The sequence below is a fragment of the Canis lupus genome, chromosome 6 (genome assembly GCF_003254725.2).
Source record: "Canis lupus dingo isolate Sandy chromosome 6, ASM325472v2, whole genome shotgun sequence".
Lineage (NCBI taxonomy): Eukaryota > Metazoa > Chordata > Mammalia > Carnivora > Canidae > Canis > Canis lupus.
This window is the reverse complement of record NC_064248.1, coordinates 8,802,935-8,829,587: the sequence shown is the minus strand read 5'-3', so window position 1 is coordinate 8,829,587 and position 26,653 is coordinate 8,802,935. Positions and strand designations below refer to the sequence as shown.

Here is a 26,653-nt window from a genome sequence, read left to right as displayed (position 1 = left end):
CGCAGACTTTGCCCCGGCGTCCACCGTGGGATCACCAGGGGACGCAGCTGTAGCCCTCCCCTCGCCTCCCCGCAGGCCCCCGTCCCCACTCCCGCCCACCCACCTAAGGAGGCCAAACTTTTTTTCTTAAAACATTTTTACTTCTTTCAACCCAGAAACATCACAATCTAAGCGGACGAGAGGGCAGGGGAAGAGACGAGGGCATGGGGGTAGGGGCTTAGATCTGCGCTGGCTGAGGCCGAGCCGGGAAGCCCTCTCCCGGGTTTGGCGTCCTCTACCCCACCGCTGCGGGAGGGCGTGTGGGTGTTGAGGGGGCGCCCTCAGGGGCACTTCCGCTCCACGCACTGCTTCCCTCCCTCCTCATATTCCTGCTTGGAGATCCACATCTGTTGGAAAGTGCCCTGGGGACGGGGGACGACAGAGGCCACCATCAGCGCGGCCTCGGGGCGGAGGGTCGGGGGAACTGGACGCACCTCCGCACCTTCCACTAGTGCAAGCCCAGCCCCTCGGAAACCCTCCTCCCGCCCTCCGACCCCGCCTCTCCAGCCCAATCCCTTCCGCAGCGACCGCCCCAAGCCTCCCAGCCCTCTTTCATATTCCGTGCGAATACCCCTGCTCCTGTCGTTTAATCCTGACGTTGATTCATTCATTCAACAAGTAATTATTGCACACTGTCTGCCCTGGGCCACGCACTGGGCTAGAGCTGAGTAGGGGAGCTAACAGCCTCAGGCCAGCCGACCTGCCCCCCTTCCCCTCCCCCAATTCCTCCTCCTATCACTCCATCAGGGAGTCTCCGCATTCCCAAGAAGAATCTTTCCTTCACCCTCACCATTCCTGCACCACTTAACTTCTGGATGTAGTTTTCTTCATTCTGCCGGCCACCCCTCACGCTGAGCCTTGCCCCCGAGGGTATCGCGCTGGGCGTCCCAAACTCTTCCTTCTCTTTGATGGTTGCTCAATCTCTGCCTGAAAGCTAGTGCCTGTGTCCCTGGTACTACTGTCCCTGTTTCTCTCCTTTCCCGAACCAGCTCATCCACTCCTGGGACTTCTGCTTGTGCTCCAAAACCCTATTCCTCCCTCGATTTACCATTGCCAATGCTTGGAACTGAACACTAGACCCAAATACTCAACTGTCTTTAAACACCTCCTTCTGAGTCTCTTAAGACCTCAAATTCAGCATGTCTGTGACTGAGTTCCCCCAGAGCTGGCCCAAACCTTCTTCAGTGGCCTTTCTCATTTTCTATACTAGTGCTGGTGAATGTAGTGGCTATTGAGCACTGTGGCTATTGGGCACTTGAAATATGGCTAGTCCAAAATTTTTTTAAAAGATTTTATTTATTTATTAGAGAGAGAGAGAGAGAGAGAGAGAGAGAGGCAGAGACATAGGCAGAGGGAGAAGCAGGCTCCATGCAGGGAGCCTGATGTGGGACTCGATCCCAGGACTCCAGGATCATGCCCTGAGCTGAAGGCAGATGCTTAACCAATGAGCCACCCAGGCATCCCATGGCTAGTCAAATTGAGATGTGCTCTACAGTTATAAAATACACAATGGATACTGAAGACTAAATCCAGGAAAGAGAATGTAAAACATCTCATTTTTATATTGATCACACATTGAAATATCTTGAATATAATGAATTAAATAAAGTATGTTCTTTTCTTTTTAAGATTTTATTTTTAAGTAGGGGCATCTGGCTGACTCCGTTTTTAAGTAACCTCTACACCCACCATGGGGCTCGAACTCACAACCTCTAGATCAAGAGTCACACACTCGGAGTGCCTGGGTGGCTCAGTTGGTTAAGCATCTGCCTTCAGCTCGGGTCATGAACCCAGGGTCCTGGGATGGAGCCCCACATCAGGTTCCCCTCTGCCTCTGTTGCTCCCCCTGCTCCTGCTCTCTCCCTGGCTATCTCTCTCAAATAAATAAAATCTTAAAAAAAAAAAAAAAAAAAAGAGTCATATGCTTTACTGACTGAGCCAGCCAGGCAACCCAAATAAGATATATTTTTTAAGCTTAACTTTCACCAGATTCTTGGGGCTCTTATAAAATATGCCTACTAGAAAATTTCAAGTTATATATGTGGCTCCTCATATTAAATTCCTGTTGGACACAGCTGCCAGGAGCTAGCATCCTGGGCATCATCCTAGACTCCTTCTAACTTTTCACATCCAGATGCTGCCCACATTGTGTCATGAGCTCCCAGTTCTACAGCCTGATACCCACTCCCCTGTCAAACTCCAGTCACAGTGGAGGCCACTGTTCAAGCCACTCTCCACTCTGTGGCCCCATTGAGCTTCTTAAACTTGGGTCTGACAGCATCTGCCCATTGCCTTTGGTCTCCCTGCCTCTCCCCATGGCCCAAGCATCCTCTCTCCTTCTTTGCCTCAAGGGTTCTTACTCAGTCTTCCATCTTCAGCTTGAATGCTCCTTAGAGCCCCTGAAACTAGATCAGGCCCTCCCTTCAAGGAACACTTGCACATTTTGAGATGACTTCCTGCTTAATGGGCTCAGCAGCTGGTCTGTGCTGCCTCCTGAAGCAGGGACCATGTCAGGCACCCAGGGTGGGGGGCCACAGTAACTGGATGGATGAATTCACACTGTCAGCCTCCTGTATTTCTGACCCCTGTTTCTGTCTCCTTGGGGGCTGCCCCTCTAGGAGATGACCTTCTTGCTCTGTCATGGTCCCATTGTCCTGTCTGTGTGGCTGACACCCATGAGATATAGTTTGCATCTCCAGCTCCCTGCTCAGCATCTTGCCTGTGTCCCACAGCAGGTCCAGAGAGGACTCACCACCTATTGCTCCAGAACCAGCCTGCCTGTCTCCTCTATCTGCCTCCTGCCCACCACCCCATCCTCACTGCTTTCACTCTGTGACTCTAGGACAATGGAAAGAGCCTCTTCCCAAGGTGCCCTTGTGTCTGGCTCATACTCTGATCTCCAAAGACTCATTCTGGACATAGTCTTCCCAAACATGCCTGTGACTGTCACATTGCTTCTTTGCCCCAAACTTCCAGTGTCTCTCTTCTGCTAAGTATAGTGGGTGCCTCGTCCATAGCCTCAACTTCCACTAATCTCTCCAGCTTCCTGTCCTTCTGCTCCCTGATTTGTCCTGATGGAGCATTCACCCTTCTGGGAGCCTACTCTTTCTCAAAAATAAAAGTTTGTTGAATGAATGAATAAGGAGGCGGACAAGGGGATGGGATGTCTGGGTCTGCCTGGTTCCCACAGTCAGTGCGAGGCCAGGCCCCTTCCTCTCACCAGTGAGGCCAAGATGGAGCCCCCAATCCAGGGGCTGAACTTGCGCTCCATGGTGCTGTTGCTGGCGATGAGCTTCAGCCGCATGCTCTGGGGGGAAAGAGGGGCTGGGGGAAGCAGACACCTGGGTTCTGGGAAGGGAGAGGGCTAGAAGTGGGGAAGACTGGGAAGCCGCAGGGGGAGGGGTCTGCTCTGGTGGCCAGAACACTTGCTGTTGAGGAAGGAGGAAGGACTGGGTCCTGGAGAGCTAAGCCAGGACAGGAATCCAGGACCCTGTTGGGGGAGGGCTCCTACCGGTGGGGTCTTCTGGGAAAGCTCCCGATTGAGCCTGTCAGTGAAGCCCTGGAGCAGGGTATTTCCACCGGTGACAATGACACTGCCATACAAGCCCTGAGTGCAGAGAGGAGTGTGCCTTCAGGGCACAGCCCCTCCCTGTCTCCCCACTACTTTTGGGCCCCTGGGCCCAGACACAGGCTTGGGCCTCACCGGGCGAATGTCGATGTCACACATGCCTATGCTGGTGGTCACCACGTGGCCCACACCCAACATGGTGTTCCCCGACAGGCCCTGCCAAGAAAGGTGATCTGGGTTTTGGGCCTCTGCCCTCTCTCCCCAGACCCCAGTGATCCTTCCCAGCCTCCCTCACACCCAACGTTGGCATCCAGGGAATCCAACCAGTCCCCACCTCAATACCCTCCACCCACCCAACCTTGACATTGGAGGGATCGAACAGGCCCTCGGGAATGCGGAGCCGTTCAGCACCATAGTCTGTGTTGTAGCCATTGGGCATCTCATAGTGTACCGTGGGCATCTGCGCAGCCACCCTGCCCAGGAAAAAGAGACTCTGCCTGGGGGTGCTCACAGGGGACCAGAGGTACCCTCTGAATCCCAGGCCTGCCCCCTGTCCCATCCCTCAGCCATGGGCTCACTTACTGCTCATCATAGGGAGAGTCTGAGACCTGTAGCACAGAGGCCTGGAAGTCCTGGATCACCTCCTGGGGACCCAGGGACACGGTGAGCAGTGAGGGCCTGGTGTCCCTCCTCAGCACCCCCAAGCCACCCCTGCAGGGCCTCTCTGTCCCTTCCCCTCTACTCATGGCAGGGGAGCAGGAGCTGGGAGGGATAGGGGTTGTTTCAGGGGACCGTCTCCTCACATTGCACATGTAGTTATGCCAGGACTTGGAAACCTGGGGGAGCTTCTCCTTCTTCTTCCAGTTTGGAGGGGCGCCCTCCCGTACAGGTTCCTGGGGGCACAAAGCCTATGAGCATCCTTCCCACTCCACTCCTGCCCAGCCCACCCTGACCACACCCATGCTCCTGCAGCTAACAGGCACTGAGTTCTTTGCTCTGCTGCCCACAAAAGGTGTTCCTCCTCCTTCTCTCTCAAAGGAGAGAGAATGGGGAGAGCCTGTCCCCATGTTTGCCACTCATGCAACAGGTACAGCTGATCTGAAAGGCCTAGGCTGGAGAAAGCTGAGGGCATGGGGGATACAGTGGGAGACGAGAACCTTAAAGAAGTAGCCTTTCCTGAGCCACATTCCATGTGGGAGTCCAGGGCGGACCCTTTCAGTGTCTCAACACTCACAGCTGCCGTATATGCTGTAATTCCACTTCACAGGGGAAGGAACTGAGGTTCGGAAAGCTTTGATCTGCTCTAGGTCACACAGCTCTTACATGGCAGAGGCAGACCTTGAACCTGGGTCTGCCGCACTGGCCCTCATACCTCCTGTTACCAGCTAGCTGTATGACCTTGGCCATGTCCTTCAGCCTGTCCAATCTCTGATGCTTTGATTATAACTTAAGGAACTGGACTCAGGGTCCTCTGGGGGCTCTGACACTCCTCTCTCTGATATCTAGTGGGTCAGTGGGTCAACTGTCATAGGGTAAGTGCCCCAGGCTCCCCAAAGACACCACCTTGGCAGCAATCATGTAAGGTGGAATGATGTCAATGGCCATTTCCTGGAAGAGCTCCCGGCACTGCATGGAGATGAAGTCCCCTGCTAGGGGCGACTTGACAATGCCTGGAAAGGGAGGGGGTGTCAGGGCCAGGTCCTCCCCAAGGAGTCCCCGACCCCTGTTGAGGCCCCACCTTGCTGTAGGACGTAGCCATCATGTACTGGGATGGCGGTGGTATGGGTGGCCCCACTGTCCAGCACTAGGCCCGTGGAACGTCCGTTTGCAAAGCTGGTGTGGGACGGGTAGGTCAAAGAGACAGCAGCAGCAAGTGAAGGGACTGGGACTCAGGTCTGCCCTGGTCACTCTCTGATCTCCTGGTCCAGTCCATTCACACTCTGCAAATCTCTCATTCTGGTTTATGACCCATCACAGGACAAAGGTTCCTGAGACTCCTGTCACTTCTTCCCTGTCTGAATCACAACTTTTCCCTCTTTTTCTTTCTTCTGAGCTCCCAGTTTCTCTTTAATCTTGGTTCAGTGTTCTGTGGGCTCCTTGAAATGAGGGGCCATATTGCCCCAGTGCCTAGCACAGGGGTCAACATAAGGTAGATCCTTAAAAAAATGAATGCTGATTGTTATATATTCTTCCTTGTTCTCTTCAGTTGCAGCCCCTGCTGTCTATGGTCCAACTCTCCCTCCTTTCCTCCCTCTTTGTCTCTCTCTCTGTTCAGTCTTATCCAAGGAATAGGAAAGAACTGCTGATCTGGCCACCCCAGGGTCAAAGGCATTTAGTGTACAGGGGCCCCTCTGCACTAATGGAGCACAGGGTGGGTGTCTGCCCATCCAGGACACTAATCTCCACAGAATCAGGTCCAGCCTCCAGCTTGACACACCACATAAACCCCACCCTGGCCCTCCACCCAGCCAGAGCAGCTCAAGCCAGAGGATACGCAGTAAGTACAGCTGTCTTGCATAAGAAGAAGGCAGGAATGTTGTATTGCTCGAACATCAGCTCTGTCAGCTTCTCCCGCTTGGCCCGTGTGTTCCACTGGGGAGAAAGTGCAGGAGGGGAGGATTCAAAAAAGGAGAGGCCCAGACACACACACACACACACACACACACACATACACAGAAGACTTGGACTGGGGACAGAGGTCAGGTCTCTAGATCCACATATAACTCTAGAATGTGAGAAGTACAAAGAATTTTAAAGATTATAATCCAAACCCTGAAGTAAACCAAACTCAGAGAGGGAGAGTGACTTGACCAAGTTCACACACAAAGCCCTTGGTAGAGCTTGGTAGAGTTATAGTCTCTTGACTTCTGGCCCACTGTTCTTTACTGTATAATTCTATCAGCCTCCGGTTTATCCCTCTTCCCCATTTAAGTCATCTCAAAGGCATGAAAGCTGGGAAGAGGGTTTCTAGTAGAAATTGTGGATTGAATACAAACATCCAGTTTTATCCCCTTCCAAGATCCCAGGAAAAGTATAATAAAGGGGCAATTTAAAAAAGACATAAATCCATGGCACCTGGCTGGCTCAGTCAGTACAGCATGAAACTCCTAATCTTGGAGTTGTGAGTTTGAGCCCCATTTTGGGCATAGAGGTTACTCTAAAAAGGGGGGCACCAGGGTGGTGCAGTTGGTTAAGTGCCTGACTCTTGGTTTCGGCTCATGTTGTGATATCATGGTTGTGAGATCGAGCCCCTCATCAGGCTCTGCACTCAGCTCAGAGTCTGCTTGAGATTCTCTCTCCCTTCCCCTTTTCCTCCTCCTGCTCATGCTCTGTCTCTCTAAAATAAATAAATAAATAAATCTCTAAAAAAAAAACCAAAAGACCTAAAGCCACAAAAGCCAACCACCCACGAGAAGATGCTTAACATTGTTGGCCACCATGAGGGATATGCAATTTGAAATCACGAGATACCACTTCATACCCACTAGAGTATTAATAATAATTAAGAAAAAAATGGATATAGAGAAACTGAAACACTTGTACATTGCCATTGGGAAGGTGAAATGGTTCAGCCACTGTGGAAAACAATCAGCAGTTCCTCAAAAAGTTAAACATAGAATTACCATATGACCCAGCAATTCCACTCCTACTTATGTATCCAAAAGAACTGAAAACAGGTACTGAAATAAATCCATATACACAACTGTTCATAGCAGCACTATCCACAATAGCCACAGATGGAAACAACCCAGAAGTCCATGAATGGATTAATTGGAAAAACAAATTGTGGTGTGGTATATCCATGCAATGGAATGTTACTCACCATGAAACAGAATAAAATACTGATATATGCTACCGCATGGATGAACCTTGAAACTATTATGCTAAGTGAAAGAATACAGACATGAGAGGTCACATGTTGTATGATACCATTTATAAGAAAGATCCAGAATAGATACATTGATTGAGACAGAAAACAAATTGATGGTTGGTTGCCAAGGGCAAGGAGAGTAGGGAGAAACTGGTTAATGAAAACATATTTTCTTTTGGGCTGATGAAAATGTTGGGAGGTAGAAAAAGATGAGGGCTACACAACATTATGAATGTGTTTCATGGCATAGAACTGTTGACATCAAAAAAGTTAATTTTATGTTATGTGAATTTTACCTCAAAAAAAGAAGAGACAGATACCCTCAAGGATTGGGAATAATAAGGAAGGAGAAAACAGAAACATAGTTTTGAAGGTTGAAAATCAGATAGTTTAAAAAAAAAAAAGAAAAAAGAAAGATAGTTGAGTGGTAACTGGCTTAACAGATTCAACACTGACTCCTAAGCTGGTAGTGGGAAAAAGCCAGGAAATTGCAGAATCCTCAGAGGGTTTGGGAATTGGTAGTTTTGAGTACCTCTGGCAGGTAAGGTTAAGGGAAAGCTAAAATAAGATTATTTAAAGTTCTTCAAGTAACAGCTCCCAAAACTCTCTCCCCAGTTCCATGTCACTGGGTTATTACTCACTCCAGCCTCCACAGAAGACTGAAAGTTTAATTCCCTAGACAGAGTAAAACTGAGGGTCTCTGGACCGATGGGATACTTGACACAGGAGTAAAGAAGACACTATATTTAAAACAGGAGAAGACGGAGATCCCTGGGTGGCTCAGCGGTTTAGCGCCTGCCTTCAGCCCAGGGCATGATCTTGGAGACCCGGGATCGAGTCCCGCGTCGGGCTCCTTGCATGGAGCCTGCTTCTCCCTCTGCCTGTGTCTCTGCTTCTCTCTCTCTGTGTCTCTCATGAATAAATAAATAAAATCTTAAAAAAAAAAAAACAGGAGAAGAAAGTGATTCCATGTATATTAAATGGTGAGAATCTCAGCCCTATTGCTTCACTTGGCTCCCCGAAAGGGGGTCGCTAGGCCTATCTGTAGGGTACAAGTCTTCCCTGTGGGTTACATGAGATCTAAAGCTGCCAACTATAAAGACTCCTAACTCTGGGAAACGAACTAGGGGTGGTAGAAGGGGAGGAGGGGTGGGTGGGGGTGAGTGGGTGATGGGCGCTGAGGGGGTAATTGACGGGATGAGCACTGGGTGTTATTCTGTATGTTGGCAAATTGAACACCAATAAAAAAATAAAAAATAAATTTATTATATAAAAAAATAAAGCTGCCAACTATCAGAGGCTGCCTAACAATCATCCCAGGCAGGTCATCATATAGCAACATCCTCTATCACCACAGTCAATGAGTGCCTTGTCCCACACAGCTTCTAATCAGTATCTTAGTCCACCACTTGCAAACACAGGCAGACAACCAAAGATTTCTCAGAAATCTGAGAAAAGCCTCAAAATGAGATAGAGGGGCACTTGGGTGGCTCAGTGGTTAAGTATCTGCCTTTGGCTCAGGTCATGATCCTGGGGTCCTGGGATCAAGCCCCACATTGGGGAGCCTGCTTCTCCCTTTGCCTATGTCTCTGCCTCTCTTTCTGTGTCTCTCATGAATAAATCTTTTTTAAAAAGCAAGACATAGGGCCTCCCAACACCAAAAGAAGAAAAAGGGCATGGGGAAAAAATTGGAAGAACAGAGATTGTGCAGGGAAATGAAAACTTTGGAAAAACAAAACTAATCATATTCTGAGTGAGATAATAGATGATATTGCACCCATTAAGAATTGGATGTTCTAAAAGGTAACATTCATGGAACAAAAAAGAGCTCTAGGAAATTGAAAATACAGGAGCAGAAATGAAAAACCCAATAGAAGGGTTGAAAATAAAGTTGAGGGACACCTGGGTGGCTCAGCAGTTGAGTGTCTGCCTTGGCTCAGGGCATGATCCCAGGGTCCTGGGATCAAGTCCCACATTGGGCTCCCTGCAGGGAGCCTGCTTCTCCCTCTGCCTGTGTCTCTGCCTCTCTCTCTGCGTCTCAGATGAATAAATTAAATTAAATTAAATTAAATTAAATTAAATTAAATGGGGTATAGCCAGCCTGCAGCTGGTGTTCAGCCACTGGGAGATCATTCCCAGCGACCCCTTCTGGGTGCCGACCACCGAGGAAGAATACTTGAACTTTGGGGAAAAGGCTGATTCTGAGAACCAGGCCCGGAAGTACATGAACGCCGTGCGCAAGCAGAAGGGTCTTTACGTGGAAGAGAAGATAGTGGAGCATGCAGAAAAGCAGAGAACCCTCAGCAAAAATAAGTAGCTACTCTACTGGAAGGTTCTCTTCTTTTTTTTTTTTTTTAATTTTTTTTTTTTTTTTTTATCCATTTATGATAGTCACAGAGAGAGAGAGAGAGAGGCGCAGAGACACCGGCAGAGGGAGAAGCAGGCTCCATGCACCGGGAGCCCGACATGGGATTCGATCCCGGGTCTCCAGGATCGCGCCCTGGGCCAAAGGCAGGCGCCAAACCGCTGCGCCACCCAGGGATCCCTGGAAGGTTCTCTTCTTTATAGTAAATGTAAAAGCATCACCCAGGGTTTGATCCTGGAAACACTTCTTTATGCTGCATTCTCTCTGTGCATCTACTTTCAATAAAGTTGGTCCTTATGAATATTAAAAAAAAATAAATTTAAAAAAATTTTTTTAAAAAGAAAAATAAATGTGAGGGATTATCTTGGAAATTAGAGGAAAAGAGGAAAAGAAGGAAAACATAAGAAAAAAGATAAGAAAAGGAGAGGATCAGTTCAGGAGGTGCAAAATCCAAATAATATTTTCCAAAAGAGAGAACAGATAAATAGTGAGAGAAATAAATTATCAAATAAGTAATTTAAAATACTTAATTGAATAATGACTGATTTTTCTTCACAGAATTGGAAGACATAGGTTTCCAGATTGAAGGAATATCAATTTGAGTGTCTAAAGCAATGGATGAAAATTAAGCAATACGATATTGAAAAATTATATAACACTGAGGACAAAGTGCAAATTCTATAAGCTTTCACAAAAAAAAACATTATACCGAAAGATCAGGAATTAGATAGCTCTGCTTTCTTGATGGCAACAGTAGATGCTGGAAGACAATGGAAAAGTACCTTCAAGATTTCCTTTTTTTTAAACTTTTTTTTAATTTTTATTTATTTATGATAGTCACAGAGAGAGAGAGAGAGAGAGGCAGAGACACAGGCAGAGGGAGAAGCAGGCTCCATGCACCGGGAGCCCGATGTGGGACTCGATCCCGGGTCTCCAGGATCGCGCCCTGGGCCAAAGACAGGCGCCAAACTGCTGCGCCACCCAGGGATCCCAGTACCTTCAAGATTTCCAATCTGGGATGTTATATCTAGCTAAGCTATCAATCAAGGTCAGGCATGCAAGGTCCTAACATTTTTTACCTCTCATGACCTTTATAAGGCAGTTACTGGAGGATGTGCTCTATGAAAACAAGGGAGTACATCAAGAAAAGGAGTAATGAGATTCAAGAAACAGGACTTCTATTACGGGAGAGACGTGAGGGGATGCCCTAAGATGATGGTGAAGGGAGATGTCAGGATGATAGCTATGTCTTTTGTATAGAAGGCAACAAGTCCAAAGTGGAGCAATTAGTGGGTTTTTGGAGAGATTTCTTCAAAAAGACCAAATTGATAGAATATCTAATGGAGCTAATGTTTGAGAAAGGATATAGATAACATAAGCAGATAAATAATAGCAGATGAATAACTTAGGGTCATATCATTAAATAAATAGAAAGCTAAGCAAAATAAAAATCAGTGCAATTTTCAGTTCTATGTAAAGGAGCTGTGCAGGAAAGGAAAAGTGACCAGAGTTATTGCCTGCCTGAGGCTTGATTACCATATATAAACACAAGAATGTAAATACTGAATAATAATTTTTTTAGAAATCTAAAATACAACTATACTTAAAGGTGAGGAATGAGGGAAGTGTGTGGTGTGGGCTGGAGGAGGAAAGAGAGCTCAATGTTTCTTTTTTTCTTTCTTTCTTTTTTTAGAGGAGAGTGTGTACAAGGAGAAGGAGGGGGAATGGGAGGGGGAGGGAGAGAATCTCAAGCAGATTCCCATGGAGCATGGAGCCCCATGCAGGGCTCAATCTCATGACCCTAAGATCACAGCCTGAGCCAAAATGAAGAGTCCCAACATTCAACTGACTGAGACACTCAGATACCCCTCAATATTTATTTTCTACAGTGGGAAATAAATCCCTAAAACTATAAAATCCACAAGCAGCATTTGAATGGGATATTTAGAGATATAGAATAATATGACAAAACTTCTCTAAATGAAAAGCAGTTGCCTCTGGAAAAGTGGAATGGAAGGAAGAGGATATGAATGGCCGTTTTTTCTTTAACATATTTTCTAAATCAAAGTGGTTATGTGCATATATAACATTGACAAAAATTTTAAGTTAAAAAGTCCAAAAGGACTTTGGTGGGGGGGGGGAGGGGAGAAACAGCAGTGGATAAGGCTGAATGGGCAAAAGATATGAATGGATAAAACAGGAGGATGGAGAGGGATAAAGACTAAACCAGGGAGGAAAAAAAAAAGTGCTTGAAGATGGTGGAGTTGGAAGAAAAGTCTGAAAAGTTAAGTGGAGTGATCAATGGCAGATGCTTTCAGAAGGGAGAAGTGAAAAAAAAAAAAAAAAAAGAAGGGAGAAGTGAATGGCAGAAAGGAGGTAGGGAGCACCTGGGGCTGGACTAGGGTTTGGGTGAGGCACTTACCGGGGCCTCAGACATGAGCACTGGATGCAGGTTGGGCTCGGACTTGACGTGTTTACTGTAGGTGTGATCCAGGATGGCGCGGAAGCATTCCCAGTCCTCAACTGGAGCCAGGAGGCCAGCGTGGAGAGATGAAGGTGGGCCGGCAGGGGTCCAGGGACAGAAAGCAAAGGAAGGAGGGATGCCAAGTCCAGGGGAGGGGAAGTGAGATCAGTTCTAGCAGAAATCCCCCCTTCCTGGGAATCTGTTGGGCCCCTGGGCTGGGAACCAGTCAGCTGTGGGAAGCTGTGAGGGAATTCCTGGGATGTGGGCAATTGCAAGATAGACTCCTGTAAGTGTGGGGTGATATGTCCTGGGTTGTGGTGAGTGGGATCCTGGTCTGTGGTGGGAGACAGTGGGTGGGGGCTCCTTACTCATGCCATTCTTGAGGGGCGACATGACCTCTGCTCCATCCCGAGGCACATGCAGGGCGTTGGTGTCGATGTGGAAGATCTTCCCTTTCTTCTCTTTCTCCCCCTCCAGCTCCAGCCCGCCCCCCTCCTCCGCGGCCAGCAGCCCCACCGTGGTGGGGAAGTCAGCCTGGAGGGGGCATGGGCAGGAAGAGGGATCAACCTCTTGCCCCTATCCAGACCCATAGCAAGGCCCTCAGCCCGCCCCTGGGTTTACTCCCACATTCCCGCTCTGCAGAGCTTCTCTCTGTGTTGTGAGAACCCTGGGTCACTGGGAAGCCTGGAGGGGAGTCCGAGGCCCTAGGACTTGGGGATGGGGCTGGAAGGCTCACCTTGGGGCAGTCCTCCCCAGCGTACCCAGCGCGGACTGAGAAGGAGCCAATGTCAAAGACCAGCGCCCCCACCTCATCTGTGTGGGGAGACAGGTGTGTGAGGGGACCTCTCCCAAACTCTCTCCCCCTGGATAGCTCGGAGAGGAGGTCAAGGCAGAGCCAGTCTCGCCACCTTCAACGCTTGCCGGGGCAAGTAGGAGCTCGGCCTGAAGTCCGGGGTCCTGGGAGTGGGGATCAAGCCTCCCCAGAGTCCCTTCTTGCCCAGTGGCCTTATTCAGGCCACTCTCCTTGCCGGGAAAGAAGGGGCCAGGGGGCCGGGAGGAGGTGAGTTGGATGGTGGAGAGTGACCCCAGTGCGCGCAAACGACCGACCTGGGAGGACCAAGGTAGGAGTGGCGCAGGACCCAAACCCAGGGCTGGACCCGTTCGAGCGCCGGGGTGACAGGCCCTAGGGTGCCCAGAGCTTAGGTCGCGCGGGTTCGGGGTGCAGGGCTGCCGGTGAGGCCGCAGCAGGCTGGGTAGCCTGAAGCCCGAGGCTAGCTCACCTCCGCCGTAGACGCCCCCGCTCATAATGCCCTCTTAGCGCTGCTCACGGCCCGTGGGCGGCGACGGGATCAGCACCGAGGCGGCCGGACAGCTCCCGGGATCCCGGGCGGGGCGGGGCGCTACAGTAGCCAATCAGGAGGCCGGATCCCCCGCCCCCAATGACGCCGTGGATTGGCTGCAAGGCGAGACAATAACCGGACCCGGGGCTGCTGCTTTAAAGGGGCAGACACCGCAACTTTAAGATTGTGGGGAGGATAGCAAGGACTTCGAGATCGATTCTAACAGATAGCCAGGTAGAGAGCAGACGTACACAAGAGATGGAAACCTTGTCCATTTGGAGACCAGGACGCCTCAGGACGTCTCACGGGGCCCCTGCTCTCTTACTTTTTTTAAATGGGGTCGAGAAAAGGGCACCATAGTCCTGGAGAGTCGTCCATTCTCTGGCTCCTGATCAAGGTTCTGCCATACCCAAGTCTGAATGAAATCACCGGGCGAAGGAGGGAAAGGAAGAAGGGAAGGAGGAGAGAGGTACAGGAGGGGGCGTGTCTCCATCTTCTCCCTGTTTCTTTCTATCCTTGTCTTTCTAGTGCCCCCTTTTCCTCTCCCGTCCCCGGTGCCTGGGCCCTATACATATACACGTGTACCCGTGCTCAGCTAACCCATCTTCAGCTCCCTTTCCCCATCTATCTCTCCCCAGCTGTTTTCCTGGCCTGACACCACCTCCACAGCAATTTTAATAGCAAAGGTGAAGGAGCAGCTCCGACAGCTTGGCTTAGCTGAGCGACTCTTATGTGAGCATGTGTGTAGATGTGTGCCTATATGTATGCGTTTATGCGTGTCAGGATGTGTGCATGTGCATATGCATGTCTGTATATGCATGTGAATGTTTGTTTTGAGGGCACTCTTACCTATTTGCTGAGTGTGAGGGAAGCATTAAAACCATGGATAGCGGGTTTTGGCACACACACGAAAGAAAAGGAAAGAAAGAAAGAAAAAGAAGAGGAAAGGGAAAGGGAAAGGAAAAAAAGACCATGGATGGCACAGGAAGAGGATACCTTGTGACAACCAATGCCCCAGAAGTTTCTCTGCTCACCAGATGCCCGCTCTGAAAGAGACTAAGGTGGCTCATTGATCACCCACTGGCAAGAGTGGCATTTCACATGCCCAATGTTGTTTGGGAGTCCAGGCCTAGAACCTCAGACTGGAGGCATCCAGGCTTAAGTGGGAGAGGTGAGCTGTAGGGGAGAGAGCTGACTCAGTGCTGGGAAACTGAAATATTTCTGTAGTTAGTCATTGGCCTCTATAAATTGAGACCTAGATGACTGGATGAGTCCCTTGACCTCTTGACACCTGCATTTATCTTACAAAATTGTTATTACTGTTATTATTATTGTTGTTGCTGAGGTGAGGATTACAGGAACACTGGAGTAGAAAGTGATTCTATTCGTGGCCTGTACCTCTCCTTTTGTTGACATTTAATGAAGTTGCTTCACTTCCCCTACAAATTCACCTTGTCAGTTCCCTCTCTTAACCCAGTCCAGAGACTGCCTCAAGTCAGGAGAAATATTATTGATCATAGATCCAGCCCCTCAATTTATTTTTTTAAAGATTTTATTTACTTATTCCTGAGAGACACAGAGAGAGGGAGGCAGAGACACAGGCAGAGGGAGAAGCAGGCTCCATGCAGGGAGCCCGATGTGGGACTCGATCCTGGGACTCCAGGATCACGCCCCAGGCTGAAGGCAAGTGCCAAACCACTGAACCACCCAGGGATCCCCTAGCACCTCAATTTTACAGAGGTTTCCCCAGATGGAGGCAGGTCCCTGTCTTGGGTCAGACAACCCACTCTTGGCAGAGCCAGGACTAGAACTCACATTTCTCATCAGCCAGTTTAGAAATGACCTTATTTCACAACACTTCTGTGTCCCAGTCCAAGATTCATTGTCCCTATCTGTAGGACGGCTGGTAGTGAGGACTCAATCTGATGCCAGAATCAAGTGCCTGGCTAAGAGCTGGGCACACAGGAACTATTCAGTAAACACTGGCCCTAAGAATGTTCTTGGGGAGTTTTTGAGGCTTTACTATTATTATTCATAAATTAGAAATCTGTAATACTGTAATGAGAACTGAATTTTCCTCTCATGGTTTTTCCTCTATAGCTGGCTGACTACACGACTGGACTTGATTTACCTTCCAGTCAACTGTGGCCAATTTTCATTTGTCATTCTTTTGTATTATGATTCTATTGTATTATGTAAGGTAAAAGGTTATTAATATATTTCACTATCCATTCGTTGATTCAGCAAACGTCTTTGTGCAAGACATGGGAATACTGAGATGGATAAGATATATTCTTGCCCTCAAGGGGTTTTGCTGTAGTGGGGAGCTTAGGCATGCACGAAAGTGGCAAGAAATGGGGGCCCAGAGGAAGGAGGGGCCGCCTGTCTCCAGGAGTCCAGGAAGGCTTCTAGAAGTGAAGTTTGAGCTGAATTGTGAAGGATGAATAGTTCACTGGTGAACAAGGTAGGAAAGGTCTTTCACACAAAGAATAGCACATGCAAAGTTCTAGAGACATGATCATTTCTGGCATATGTGGAGTTAGGAGCTTAGTCTTGAAAGAGAGTTGCACAAGAGCTGCTGGCAGAGATCAGAGTCAGGGGGAAATGACAGTGGAAAAGTAGCCAAAGACCAACTTGTTCATAACTAAATCCTATTTTTATTTAGCAAACACAAAACATCCAGTGCCTAGATGTAAAGCATTTTAAGTGATTTACAAATGTTAAGTACTCTAGTCCTTATAATGATCTGATTATTATCCACATTTTGTAGGGGAAACAGACATGGAGAGATTAAGTGACTTGCCCAAGGTCACTCAGCTGGTAAATGACACAGCTGAGATTTCAGCTGTGGCCTGTGAAAAGTATTCTCTGGAGAAAATGTTGCCTTGCTTCTACTCTTTTCATAAATGTTTTCTAGATACCTGATGGACATTAGGAATAAAATGGCTCATAAAACTTGATGTAACTCGGGGCACCTGAGTGGCTCTGTCGGGTGGGCATCTGCCTTTGGCTCGGGTCATGATCCCAGGGTCCTGAGTTTGAGCCTCACGTCGGGCTCCCTGCTTGGCACGAAGTCTGCTTCTCCCTCTCCCTCTGCCTGCCACTCTCCTTACTTGTGCATGCTCTCTCTCTCTGTCAAATAAATAAATAGGGGTGCCTGGGTGGCTCAGCGGTTGAGGATCTGCCTTTGGCTCAGGGGTTGATCCCCAAGTCTCGGGATCGAGTCCTACATCGGGCTTCCTGCATGGAACCTGCTTCTCCCTCTGCCTGTGTCTCTGCCTCTCTGTGTGTCTATCATCAATAAATAAATGGAATCTTAAAAACAAACAAACAAATAAATAAGTAAATAAATAAATAAATAAAATCTACCCCCAAAAAACAAAAAAAAAAAAAAAAAACCCAACTTGATATGACTCTCCTAGGGTTGAATGTCTATCCTAGAAGATGGAGGGTTAAATCATTAATTTAAGAAAATCACCTGGAGGTTCACACATTTCAGCCTACACTAGGTTGGCCAAACCTGAACATCTGGTAATGATGTTGAAGGTGGTAGGGCCAGGACCCTCTGCCCCCCACACCTTGGAAATGATTTGGCATCTTGTGAGGGTCTGTTCCTTCCGTGGTTGGCTCTTCCCCAGTTCCCTGCCAGATACATCAAGTGTCTTGGCTTCACAGGGAGCCCCTCTCTAGTGAAGGTGGCAAGTGCCCAGAAATAAACAGTCCAGTAAAGGCCGCAGTAGGAATGGAGCCAACATTGCAGTGGGGCACAAACAACAGTGTGGTCAGGGAGGCAGTATTTAAACTAAACTGAACTGAATTTTCCCAGATGACAAGGAAGTAGGATTGGACTTGGGGAGTGGAAGGCATTCAAAGAGGGGACAAGACCCAGACTGTGCATCATGAAGTGTGGCCCTTCTCACGGAACCAATGGGGAACTCTTACATCATTTTGAACAACAGTTATATGATCTAATTTGCATTTCAGAAAGATATGTCTGGAAGCTGTTTGGTAGATGAATAGAGAGGAACTATCTTAGAGGCCAGAATATAGACTAGGGCTAGGGTAACAGCATTTAGCATATGGTAGAAGGGATGGATTTAAGCAATATACAAGAGGTAGCATTGACAGGATGTATCCACCAGTGACACAGATTGCTAGTCTTACATCAATGGTTATCTCCCTTCTTTCTTTATTAATAACATTTTAGCTGGGCATATGGCTAGAGACTACATTTCCCCAGCCATTTTTTGCAACTGGCCAACCTCTGAGCAGAAGTTATTGTTGTAAAAAAAAAAAAAAAAAAAGGAAGTTATTGTTGTCCTTAAACAAGAAAGAACTTGTGCTTTCCACCCCATCCCCCTTCCCAATGGATGAAATTCAGGTATGATTGTGGAAAGCTGCTTGGGCCACAGTATACAGAGAGATGGAAGCTAGGTGTTGAGGATGGCAGAGATGCCCCCACAGTCCTAGAGGATGTTTTAAATTTGTCTCTTAAGCCATTGAATTTGTGGGACTCTTTGTTATAGTAGCTTGGCCTATACCCTAATTAGCTGACCATCTTTGGATATGGGGAATGAAGGCACAAGAAGCCCCTGGATGGATGGCAATGCTGTTAACTGGGCCAAGAGATTCAGAGAAAGGGTAAGGTTAGGCAGGGTGGGGTGGGGTAGAAGAGGATTAATTTAGTTTTGAATGTGTTGAATGTGACATGTCTGTGATCAGTGGTGCATAATAAATGTTTTAACAATCAGCTCTTGGGGCAGCCCCGGTGGCCCAGCGGTTTAGCGCCGCCTTCAGCTGGGGACATGATCCTGGAGACCCGGGGATTGAGTCCCTCATCAGGCTCTCTGCGTGGAGCCTGCTTCTCCCTCTGCCTGTGTCTCTGCCTCTCTCTCTCTCTGTGCCTCTCATGAGTAAATAAAAATAAAAAAATAAAATCTTTAAAAAACAAAACAAAACAATCAGCTCTTCTGCGAGCATCCAGATGAAGATATTCAGGCTGTGGTTGGACATACACCAAGTCTACACCTGGGGGGAGACATCTGGGCTGGACATGGAGATTTGAAAGATATGGGCAATTAGGGGATAGTCACAGTAATGGAGGAAGTGACCAGTGAGAAAAAGAGGCTGAAGCTGGGATCCTGGGAGAAACAATGTTTACAGATGCTTGGAAGAGAAAGGGAGGACCAAGGAGAAGTCTGAGAAAGAAGAGTCAGAAGGAGGAGGAAGTATATCCCATGACCCATGGGAGCCAGGTTCTCCACATGTTCTCCAGGGATCCTGCCTTCTCAGAGAAATCGGTCATCCATTGGCCATCCCCTACCTCTGTATCCTTCACCTCCCCCAACTCCCATCCTTCCCATTACCATCTAAACAAGCTCCAGTAGCTCCTATCAAAACCCAAATACCTTGATTTCAAATTCTCCTCTCAACATATGTAGCCCCACCTTTCTATCTCCTACCTCCTCCAAATCAAGATTCCCAGAGTTTTGGCCACTTTGGTTGTCCCCATTGCCTCATTTTTTTACTTACCCTCAGCCCACTGCAAGCAAACTTGCATTCACTGCAAGTGCTCTTGACAAAGTCACCACTGGCTTCCTCGTTAATCTCATGCACACTTCCCAGCCCTGTCTTGCTTCATCTCTCTGCAGCATTCAACACAGTTTACCATTCCCTTGTTGGAACATTCTTTTCTTTTGGGCTCCAGAACTCCATATTCTCCTGATTTTCCTGTTAGCTCTCTGGCTTCTCCTTTGGCAGCTTGTTCTCCTCTCCCTGACCTCTAATGTTGGAGTTCCTCAGGGCTTGGTCTTGGGCCATCTTGTCTTTTCCCTGAGTCTCTTTATGACTTCATCTGCTCTAAAACGCCACTCATTCCCAAGGCTTTATTCCAACTCCTGCTCTTCTGTGGAGCCCCAGACCTGGTTTGACAGCCACTTTCTGAACATTCTTCTTTGCACTTCTCTGAGGCGCTACAAACCTAACATGTCCTCAATTTAAAAATTTTTGATCTTCCTCCCCAAATGTGTTCCCCTCCCAAATGTTCTGCTTTTAGCAAATGTCACATTTCAAGCCACCAGCACCAATGGTCATTTCAATGATCATCTACCATCTGTCTCCTCTGTACAGTGTAAACTCTCTGTAGGCAGAGGAAGGATGCACCCTTTCATGGTTGTATCCTCAAGGCCTAGGACAGTGCCTCATGCATCAGAGACTGAATATTTGGTGAATGTGTCAAGACAAAGAAGCGTATTTGCCAAAAGTGAGAGGAAAAGTGAAGCCAAAAGTGAGAGGAAGCAGTGTCAGATGCCCTACGGAGATTAATAAAATTGGGTTCTAGTCCTAAGCTGCCAGTTTTCTAAGTGACTTTTGGGAAGTCACTTTGCCCATCTGTAGATTGACAGGAAATTGAAGTGAATTATCCATTAAGGTCCCTTCCAAATTCTAATGCCTAACTGACATCTATCACCTCCTACAAATATATCATTGAATTAGTAAGTGCACATCAACGGGATTTGTGCATAAAGAAGAATGTGACTGTTTTCTTACATTCTTAAAAATATTGTGCTTTGAAAGCTTCTTCCAGTGTCTTTAATGGAGGCCACAAGAAGTCAGTTTTAATACTTTCACTTTTAAATTCAATGAGGACTCAGTGAAGACTCTTCATTGAGGTGAACTTTGAAAATGCTTTGCTTCCAAAGCATTTTCACAATCCAATGTGACTTGCAGGGCAGGCGACAGTCAACACTCATTTTACAGGTGTGGAAGCTAAGGCCTGGGCTTACATTCTCATTCCTTTACAGGGATGGTGCTCGGGAGCGTTCCTCAAGAGGCTAGTGTACTGATATGAGTGCACAGTTAAGTCGCTAAGGCTGCCTCGTTCGTATCTCAACTCTGGAGTCCTAGGAGTCTGCTTCCACTGCAACAAAATGGGGACAATGCTAGTCCTGAAACGCACAACACTGTCGTGAGGATTAGATTAAGTATGGAACTCAATAAATATGAGTTATCACAGTGTCACGCAGCCCCGTGGAGTTTCACAAAAGCCCAGCGGGCAACGCCGGGGAACTTCCCGGGCACGACACTTCTCACCGTTCCCAGGTTCAGGGGCCCGCATCATTCCTCGGGGGCTCTCAGAAGAGCAGCTCTCCCCCTCGGCCGCGTCAGAGTCGCCGGCCGGGTCCCGTGCGGGTCTCCATCTGCCGGGCTCAGTCCCAGGCCGGTGGAGGGGCGTGGTCTCACTGGGGCAGGGGCGTGCCGAACCCAGAACTGGGGCGTCGAGCTCCCGAACCCCGTCTGGAGCCGCCCAATCCGGGAGGGTAGGTCACGTGACCAGCGAGCGGTTGTTTTTTTTTTTTTTTTTTCCTACCCTCCCTCCCCTCCCCTACGCCGGTACCACCTCTGTCAGTCCCGGGGGGGATGTCTTGCGCCTTTTCGGAAAGCAAAGCATTAATTTTGATCCGTTTTGCGTCGAAATCGTGTGGTGTGATATCTCTGTTGTGACGGAGTCAATCCTTGTCCCTGAAGGGGTCTTTTGCCTTCCGGCGTCCCCCCACCACTAAGGAGTTGGTTTCGCCCAGCCGGGCCCTGGGCGCGGCGGCGACGGCCGCGTCACTGGCGGGCGGGATCCCTCCGCTCTGGGGAGAGCAGCGCTGGACGGTTGAGTTGGGGTGACTGAGGAAATCCATCCGCGTCGCCGCCGCTGCCGCCTCCGCCGCGGAGGAAGACAGGACCTCCCGCGCTCCTCTAGCGACCCTTCGCAGAGTCCCACCGCCACAGGTACCTCCGCTGACAAAAGAAGTCCTCCTGTCCCCCAGACCCAAATTCCCGTGGGGGAACCTCTCTTCCTTCTGTCTCCCCGGTCTGGCCTTTTGAGAGCGGACGTAGCACCCCAGACCTCCCCTCCCTTCCTCTGGCTCCGTCGCTCCCAAACCCGGAAGGGGAACTGGGGGGGACCCTCGTCCCCAATAACGCACGCGCTCCCTGCCTCATCAGGGGCATTTTCCCTGACCCCAGCCCCCAACCCAGCCCCTCCTGCTTCTTGCGCCCTGAGAAGTTGGGGGGCCAAATTCCGGTCTTCCTCTAGGCCCGGTCCCGCCCCCTTTCCCCCCATCACCGCCCTCCTGTTTGCCCCTGGGTAGCACCCTTCGTGCCCTCCCATGTTGCACCCATGCCGGCATTCGCCCAGCAGAACTCCAGAATCCTCAGAGGCAGGCAAGGCCGCGAGGCCACCCTTCTTTTCGCCTCCACCCTACCCTCGATTTGGGTTCTGGCCGCGTTTTCTGGCCGCGTTACCCTAGACCGGAGACCTCGGCACCCTGTTTCCTCTACTGGCCCTCACCCCAAGCCCAGTTCCCGGACGCCCTCACCCCACGCCTTGCTTTCTTTTGGGCAAAATGGAGGTCGTGGGGGCCGGAGGGCCAGGCCCACTGCGCTTCGCAGCGCGGCACCGGCCCGCGCCTTCCAGCTGCCAGATCCGGGACCCTCCCATGTCCCCTCCCCGTCGCCCCGCCGGACCTGCGGGGGCGGCGGCACCCCTGTTTCTCCTTGGGGCCCCGGCTGCTGTATGCCCAGAATCCGAGGGCCGCCGAGGGGGCCCTAGAGGGTGATGGGGATTGAGGGCTGGAAGCGTCGCCCCCGCCCCCCGCGGCTTCCTCCTGGCCTCCTTCCTTATGCCCCGGTCTCTGGCGTTGCCGCCCGGCCTGGGCTGTGGGCAACTGGAAGGAAGAGGCTTTGTCCTGGGGAGCTGGGGAGGTGGAGTGGGAGACTCTGCCAGCCCCCCGCTCCTATGGAGGGGCGTCTCTCGGCCCTAGCGTAGAGAGCTGAGCTGGCAGAGGGGAAATGTCAGTGGGGAAGAGGAACGCCCAGGACCTGGGGGAAGTGGGAGCTGGGTGGGGGACGCCTGGGTCGGCAGAGTGCAGTGTGCTTGGCCAGATCACACAGGTGTCCAGAGAGGGGGGCCGGACTCCGGGCACTGGAGCAGAGCCAGCCAGGTCCCTGGGGCCCCGGCGCGGAGCTCCGCGGCTGGGCTCCTGGGGTGCCGAGGGCGCAGGGCCGGGCCGCTTGGGGCCGCCAGCCCGCCCGCCGGCCCGCGTCTGGGAGAGAGCAGCTCCACGCCTCGGGGCCGGGGACCTCTCCTCGGAGCACTAATTACTCGAGAGTGGCTCCCATGGGCTTTCTGCGGGCGCGCCGAGGCGAGCGGCCTCGGCGCTGGAAGGAGCAGCGGCTTGGGGCTGCCTTCCCCTCCACCCTCCCCTCCGCCCGCCGTGGGCGGCTAATGGGGCGCAGCCGGCCCGGGGATTATCCGGGGTGAGCCGTCCCGAACCCATTAGTGCCAATAGGCTTTCCCAAATCCTGTAAACAGCCACTCTGGCGGGTTCTGGGTCGGGGCGGGAGGCTGGGTCGGGCGGGGGCGAGGGGGCGAGGGGGCCGGGGGTGGGGTCACCCACCCTACAGGTCTTTGCCTTGGATGCGGTTGCCTTGGCAACAGGGCTAGGGTGGGGGCACTTCACCAATGAGGTGCTCTCAGTCCGGGTGACGGTTGCCTAGGCAACCCCACGAACAGCCCAGCTTCCCTCTCTGGTCTCTCCCCCACCCCAGTCGAAGCTGGGGGTGTGTGTGGAGGGTGTGCGGCGTGTGGGGGTGAATTTAAAGAGGCACCGCCCCTTTTAAAATTAGGTGCTAGGAGGGCGGTGCCTGTGCGGGCCCGGGCCGACGCCAGGTCTGTTTTCGAAGGGACTCTCCCCGCCCCTTCCCCCTCCCCGTCCCCCCCCCCTTCAGTTCCTGCCGCGGGTGTCCCGCCCGGGCTGCTGTCCGAGGGAGGGGTTTCCCCTGCGCTTCCTCTTGCACTTCCCGCTCCGTTTCCGGGGGGCGGGAGGAAGATTGGGGAAGTCACCTCTTCCTGGGCAACATCGCTCCTGTGCCGGAGACCCCGGTTCTGGTTGGGGGACCGCGGCCCCCGCTGCTGTCCCCTCCCCCCTCCGACCGGCGCTTACCCCTTCCGGGCCGCGCTTCAACCCCGCCTTTTCCCCCTTCTTCCCCGGCGGCCTTGGGCCTGACGTCAGCCCTGCATCCCCCAGGCCTCGGGCCAGCGGCGAGGAGCTGTCTCCCCCAGCCCCCGTCCCGCGGCCCCCAGCCGCCCCCAACCCCGCCCCACGGGCCCGGCGCCATGAGTGAGCTGGAGCAACTGAGACAGGAGGCTGAGCAGCTCCGGAACCAGATCCGGGTGAGAGCCTGGCCGCTGGGCTGGGGAGGCTGAGGGGGCAGGGCCAGGTGGCCTGCTTCTACTGGGTTGGGCTGGGGGCGGATTTGTGTGTGTGGCTACTCTAGCCTCTCACTATCTCCTCTCCACTCCTCTGTCATCTCTTTCCCTGCCTCCTCCTTCCCCTCTCTTCCTGCCTCTTTCTGATGGGGTCCGCCATGCCATCTCTTATAGGATGCCCGAAAAGCATGTGGGGATTCAACACTGACCCAGGTGAGATGAATCCAGGGCCGGACTTGGGGTTTAGGGAAGGACCAAGGGTTTGAGGCATACTGTTTGGTGGGCCATGCTACCTGAACCTCCCTGAGCCCATTCTGCCTCTACCTCCAGATCACAGCTGGGCTGGACCCAGTGGGGAGGATCCAGATGAGGACAAGGAGGACCCTCCGTGGGCACCTGGCAAAAATCTATGCCATGCACTGGGGGACAGACTCAAGGTGTGTTTGTGTGTGGTTGGGGCCGTGTGCTGAGCTTTTGTATTTGTCCTGGCCTGAGTTTACAACACGCAGAAAGGGGCAGGGGTTGCAACCTCCCCAATCTAGTGGGATGAATGGGACGCCTACATTGCTCAGTGTATTTGGGAAGACAGTGACTCCCAGACAGCCCCAGGGAGTGGGAAACAGGACCATCCCAGCAGGAACTTTTGGGCTGCTGCTTGGAGTTACCTCAGAGGGCCTCCCACCCAATGAGAGAGGAGGAAAGGTGTCCTGTCTCCAGAGAGAGCTTCACACCCTGATCCCTCTGCCTCTTCCCCCACCACTTTTTAATAGGCTGCTGGTCAGCGCCTCCCAGGATGGGAAGCTCATCATTTGGGACAGCTATACCACCAACAAGGTAGAGGTGATGCCTGAGGCTGGATGGGGCAGGGCCACAGGCCTTGGCTGTCTCCGACCCTGGGCACTGCCCCTTCTCTCCAGGTCCATGCCATCCCTCTGCGCTCCTCCTGGGTCATGACCTGTGCCTATGCGCCCTCAGGGAACTTTGTGGCCTGTGGGGGGCTGGACAACATCTGCTCCATCTACAGCCTCAAGACCCGCGAGGGCAATGTCAGGGTCAGCCGGGAGCTGCCTGGCCACACTGGTGAGAGGGACCTGGCAGGGCTCTGGCGCTGTAGCAGGGGGTGGGGCTGTGCTGCCCGCTGTTAGAGACTCGGCTGACCAGCCCCTTTCCCCAGGGTACCTGTCGTGCTGCCGCTTCCTGGATGACAACCAAATCATCACCAGCTCTGGGGACACCACCTGGTGAGGCCCTGCCAGGGCTGTGTAGTCAGGGCTCACCAATACTTCCTGCCTGGGATGCCCCTGCCTTGGTGTTTAGTGTATAGTATATGCTCCAAGCGAGCAAGGGCCTTCTGAACACTTTGCCTCCCTTTCTTGTGATCCAGTGGCTCCCTGTGCCCCTTCCTTTAAGGTTCTATCAGGGCTGGGCTCACCTGGAGGGGAAAGGGGCAAGGAGTCTGCCCTGCACCCCTCTCTGATCCCTTCCTCCTTCCTGTTATCTCCAGTGCCCTGTGGGACATTGAGACAGGCCAGCAGACAGTGGGTTTTGCTGGACACAGCGGAGATGTGATGTCCCTATCGCTGGCCCCCGATGGCCGCACCTTTGTGTCAGGTGCCTGTGACGCCTCCATCAAGCTGTGGGACGTGCGGGATTCTATGTGCCGACAGACCTTCATTGGCCACGAGTCAGACATCAATGCCGTGGCAGTAAGTTCTGAGTCGAGCTGGGCTGGCCTGTCTCTGCCAGGCTACTGGCTCTGCTGTGCCCTCATCCTGCTCTGTTCCTATGTCCTGCAGTTCTTCCCCAATGGCTATGCCTTCACCACTGGCTCCGACGACGCCACTTGCCGCCTCTTCGACCTGCGGGCTGACCAGGAGCTGCTCATGTACTCCCATGACAACATCATCTGTGGCATCACCTCTGTTGCCTTCTCCCGCAGCGGCCGGCTGCTGCTCGCCGGCTATGATGACTTCAACTGCAACATCTGGGACGCCATGAAAGGCGACCGCGCAGGTGTGTGTTGGGCGCTGGGGTGGGGGGCAGGGACCCCAGGTGGCTGGATTCTGATGGTCCTCCATCACAGGTGTCCTCGCCGGCCACGACAACCGTGTGAGCTGCCTCGGGGTCACTGATGATGGCATGGCTGTGGCCACAGGCTCCTGGGACTCCTTCCTCAAGATCTGGAACTAACAGCTACCACCCCACTGGGCCCAGGCCAAGAGGGGCCCTGCCCATGCCCACACTACAGGCCGGGAGCTTTGGGGCTGGGTGCATACCAAGCCTCCCTCCCTGGGCCACGGGGCCTTGGGTCCCTGCTCCCCTACCCAGGTTTGGTTCCTCCCGGGGGCCCCCACTGTGGAGATAAAGATGGGGATAGAATGGGGAAAGAGGAGGGGCAGAAAGCCCTCATCCTTTTGCTGCCCTGGGGTTGGGGCCTCATCCCTCTGGAGGGCCAGAGGCAGGAGGTAGAAACTCCAGGGGCTGGCTTTTTTAAAACTGGTTTTATTTTAATTTTTATTATATTTTCAGTTTTTCCATAAAGGAACCAATTCCAACTCTGTACCTGGTCTCTGCCCTTGCGTCTTTCTCACTCCAACCTCTGAGCCTAACTGTGCGTTTGTTGGGGCAGGGTCGTGGTGGTATATGGGGACCAGAGAGGAATCCCCACACCTTCTCAGCTAAAGTGAGGCAGGAGGACCTGCGCAGCAGGGCCGTGGATGTTCCCAAACACACACAGCACTCTGA

The 26,653-nt window shown here is 51.4% G+C and overlaps 2 protein-coding genes and 1 long non-coding RNA gene across 4 annotated transcripts; 2 read left to right on the top strand and 1 right to left on the bottom strand.

Annotated features, from left to right (window-relative positions):
• Positions 1-118: 118 nt before the first annotated feature.
• Positions 119-20,533, bottom strand: ACTL6B (actin like 6B). 2 transcript variants are annotated; one of them, XR_003127526.3, is made up of 15 exons: positions 19,180-20,533; positions 13,588-14,062; positions 13,044-13,120; positions 12,676-12,841; positions 12,266-12,366; positions 6,102-6,199; positions 5,346-5,440; positions 5,171-5,277; positions 4,411-4,500; positions 4,190-4,251; positions 3,966-4,080; positions 3,743-3,823; positions 3,551-3,646; positions 3,260-3,363; positions 119-401 (listed from the first exon to the last, which is right to left on the bottom strand). XR_003127526.3 is itself a non-coding variant. In XM_025425996.3 (15 exons), exons 2-15 carry the CDS (start codon positions 13,610-13,612, stop codon positions 321-323), a joined length of 1,281 nt encoding a protein of 426 aa, XP_025281781.1. In that variant the 5' UTR covers positions 13,613-14,062; positions 19,180-20,533; the 3' UTR covers positions 119-320. The 2 variants fall into 2 exon arrangements, 1 of the variants encoding a protein (XP_025281781.1); XM_025425996.3 differs by having other exon boundaries at positions 3,260-3,346.
• Positions 13,661-20,664, top strand: LOC125755236 (uncharacterized). Its single transcript, XR_007411127.1, has 2 exons — positions 13,661-14,116; positions 20,451-20,664. It is a non-coding gene; the product is annotated as an uncharacterized LOC125755236 (long non-coding RNA).
• A 601-nt stretch (positions 20,665-21,265) lies between these two features.
• On the top strand, positions 21,266-26,470 carry GNB2 (G protein subunit beta 2). Its single transcript, XM_025425990.3, has 10 exons — positions 21,266-21,426; positions 23,727-23,872; positions 24,083-24,121; positions 24,239-24,345; positions 24,679-24,742; positions 24,826-24,988; positions 25,083-25,149; positions 25,413-25,614; positions 25,705-25,921; positions 25,992-26,470. The coding sequence occupies exons 2-10, from the start codon at positions 23,816-23,818 to the stop codon at positions 26,096-26,098; spliced, it is 1,023 nt and encodes a 340-aa protein (XP_025281775.1). The 5' UTR covers positions 21,266-21,426; positions 23,727-23,815; the 3' UTR covers positions 26,099-26,470.
• Positions 26,471-26,653: the final 183 nt, after the last annotated feature.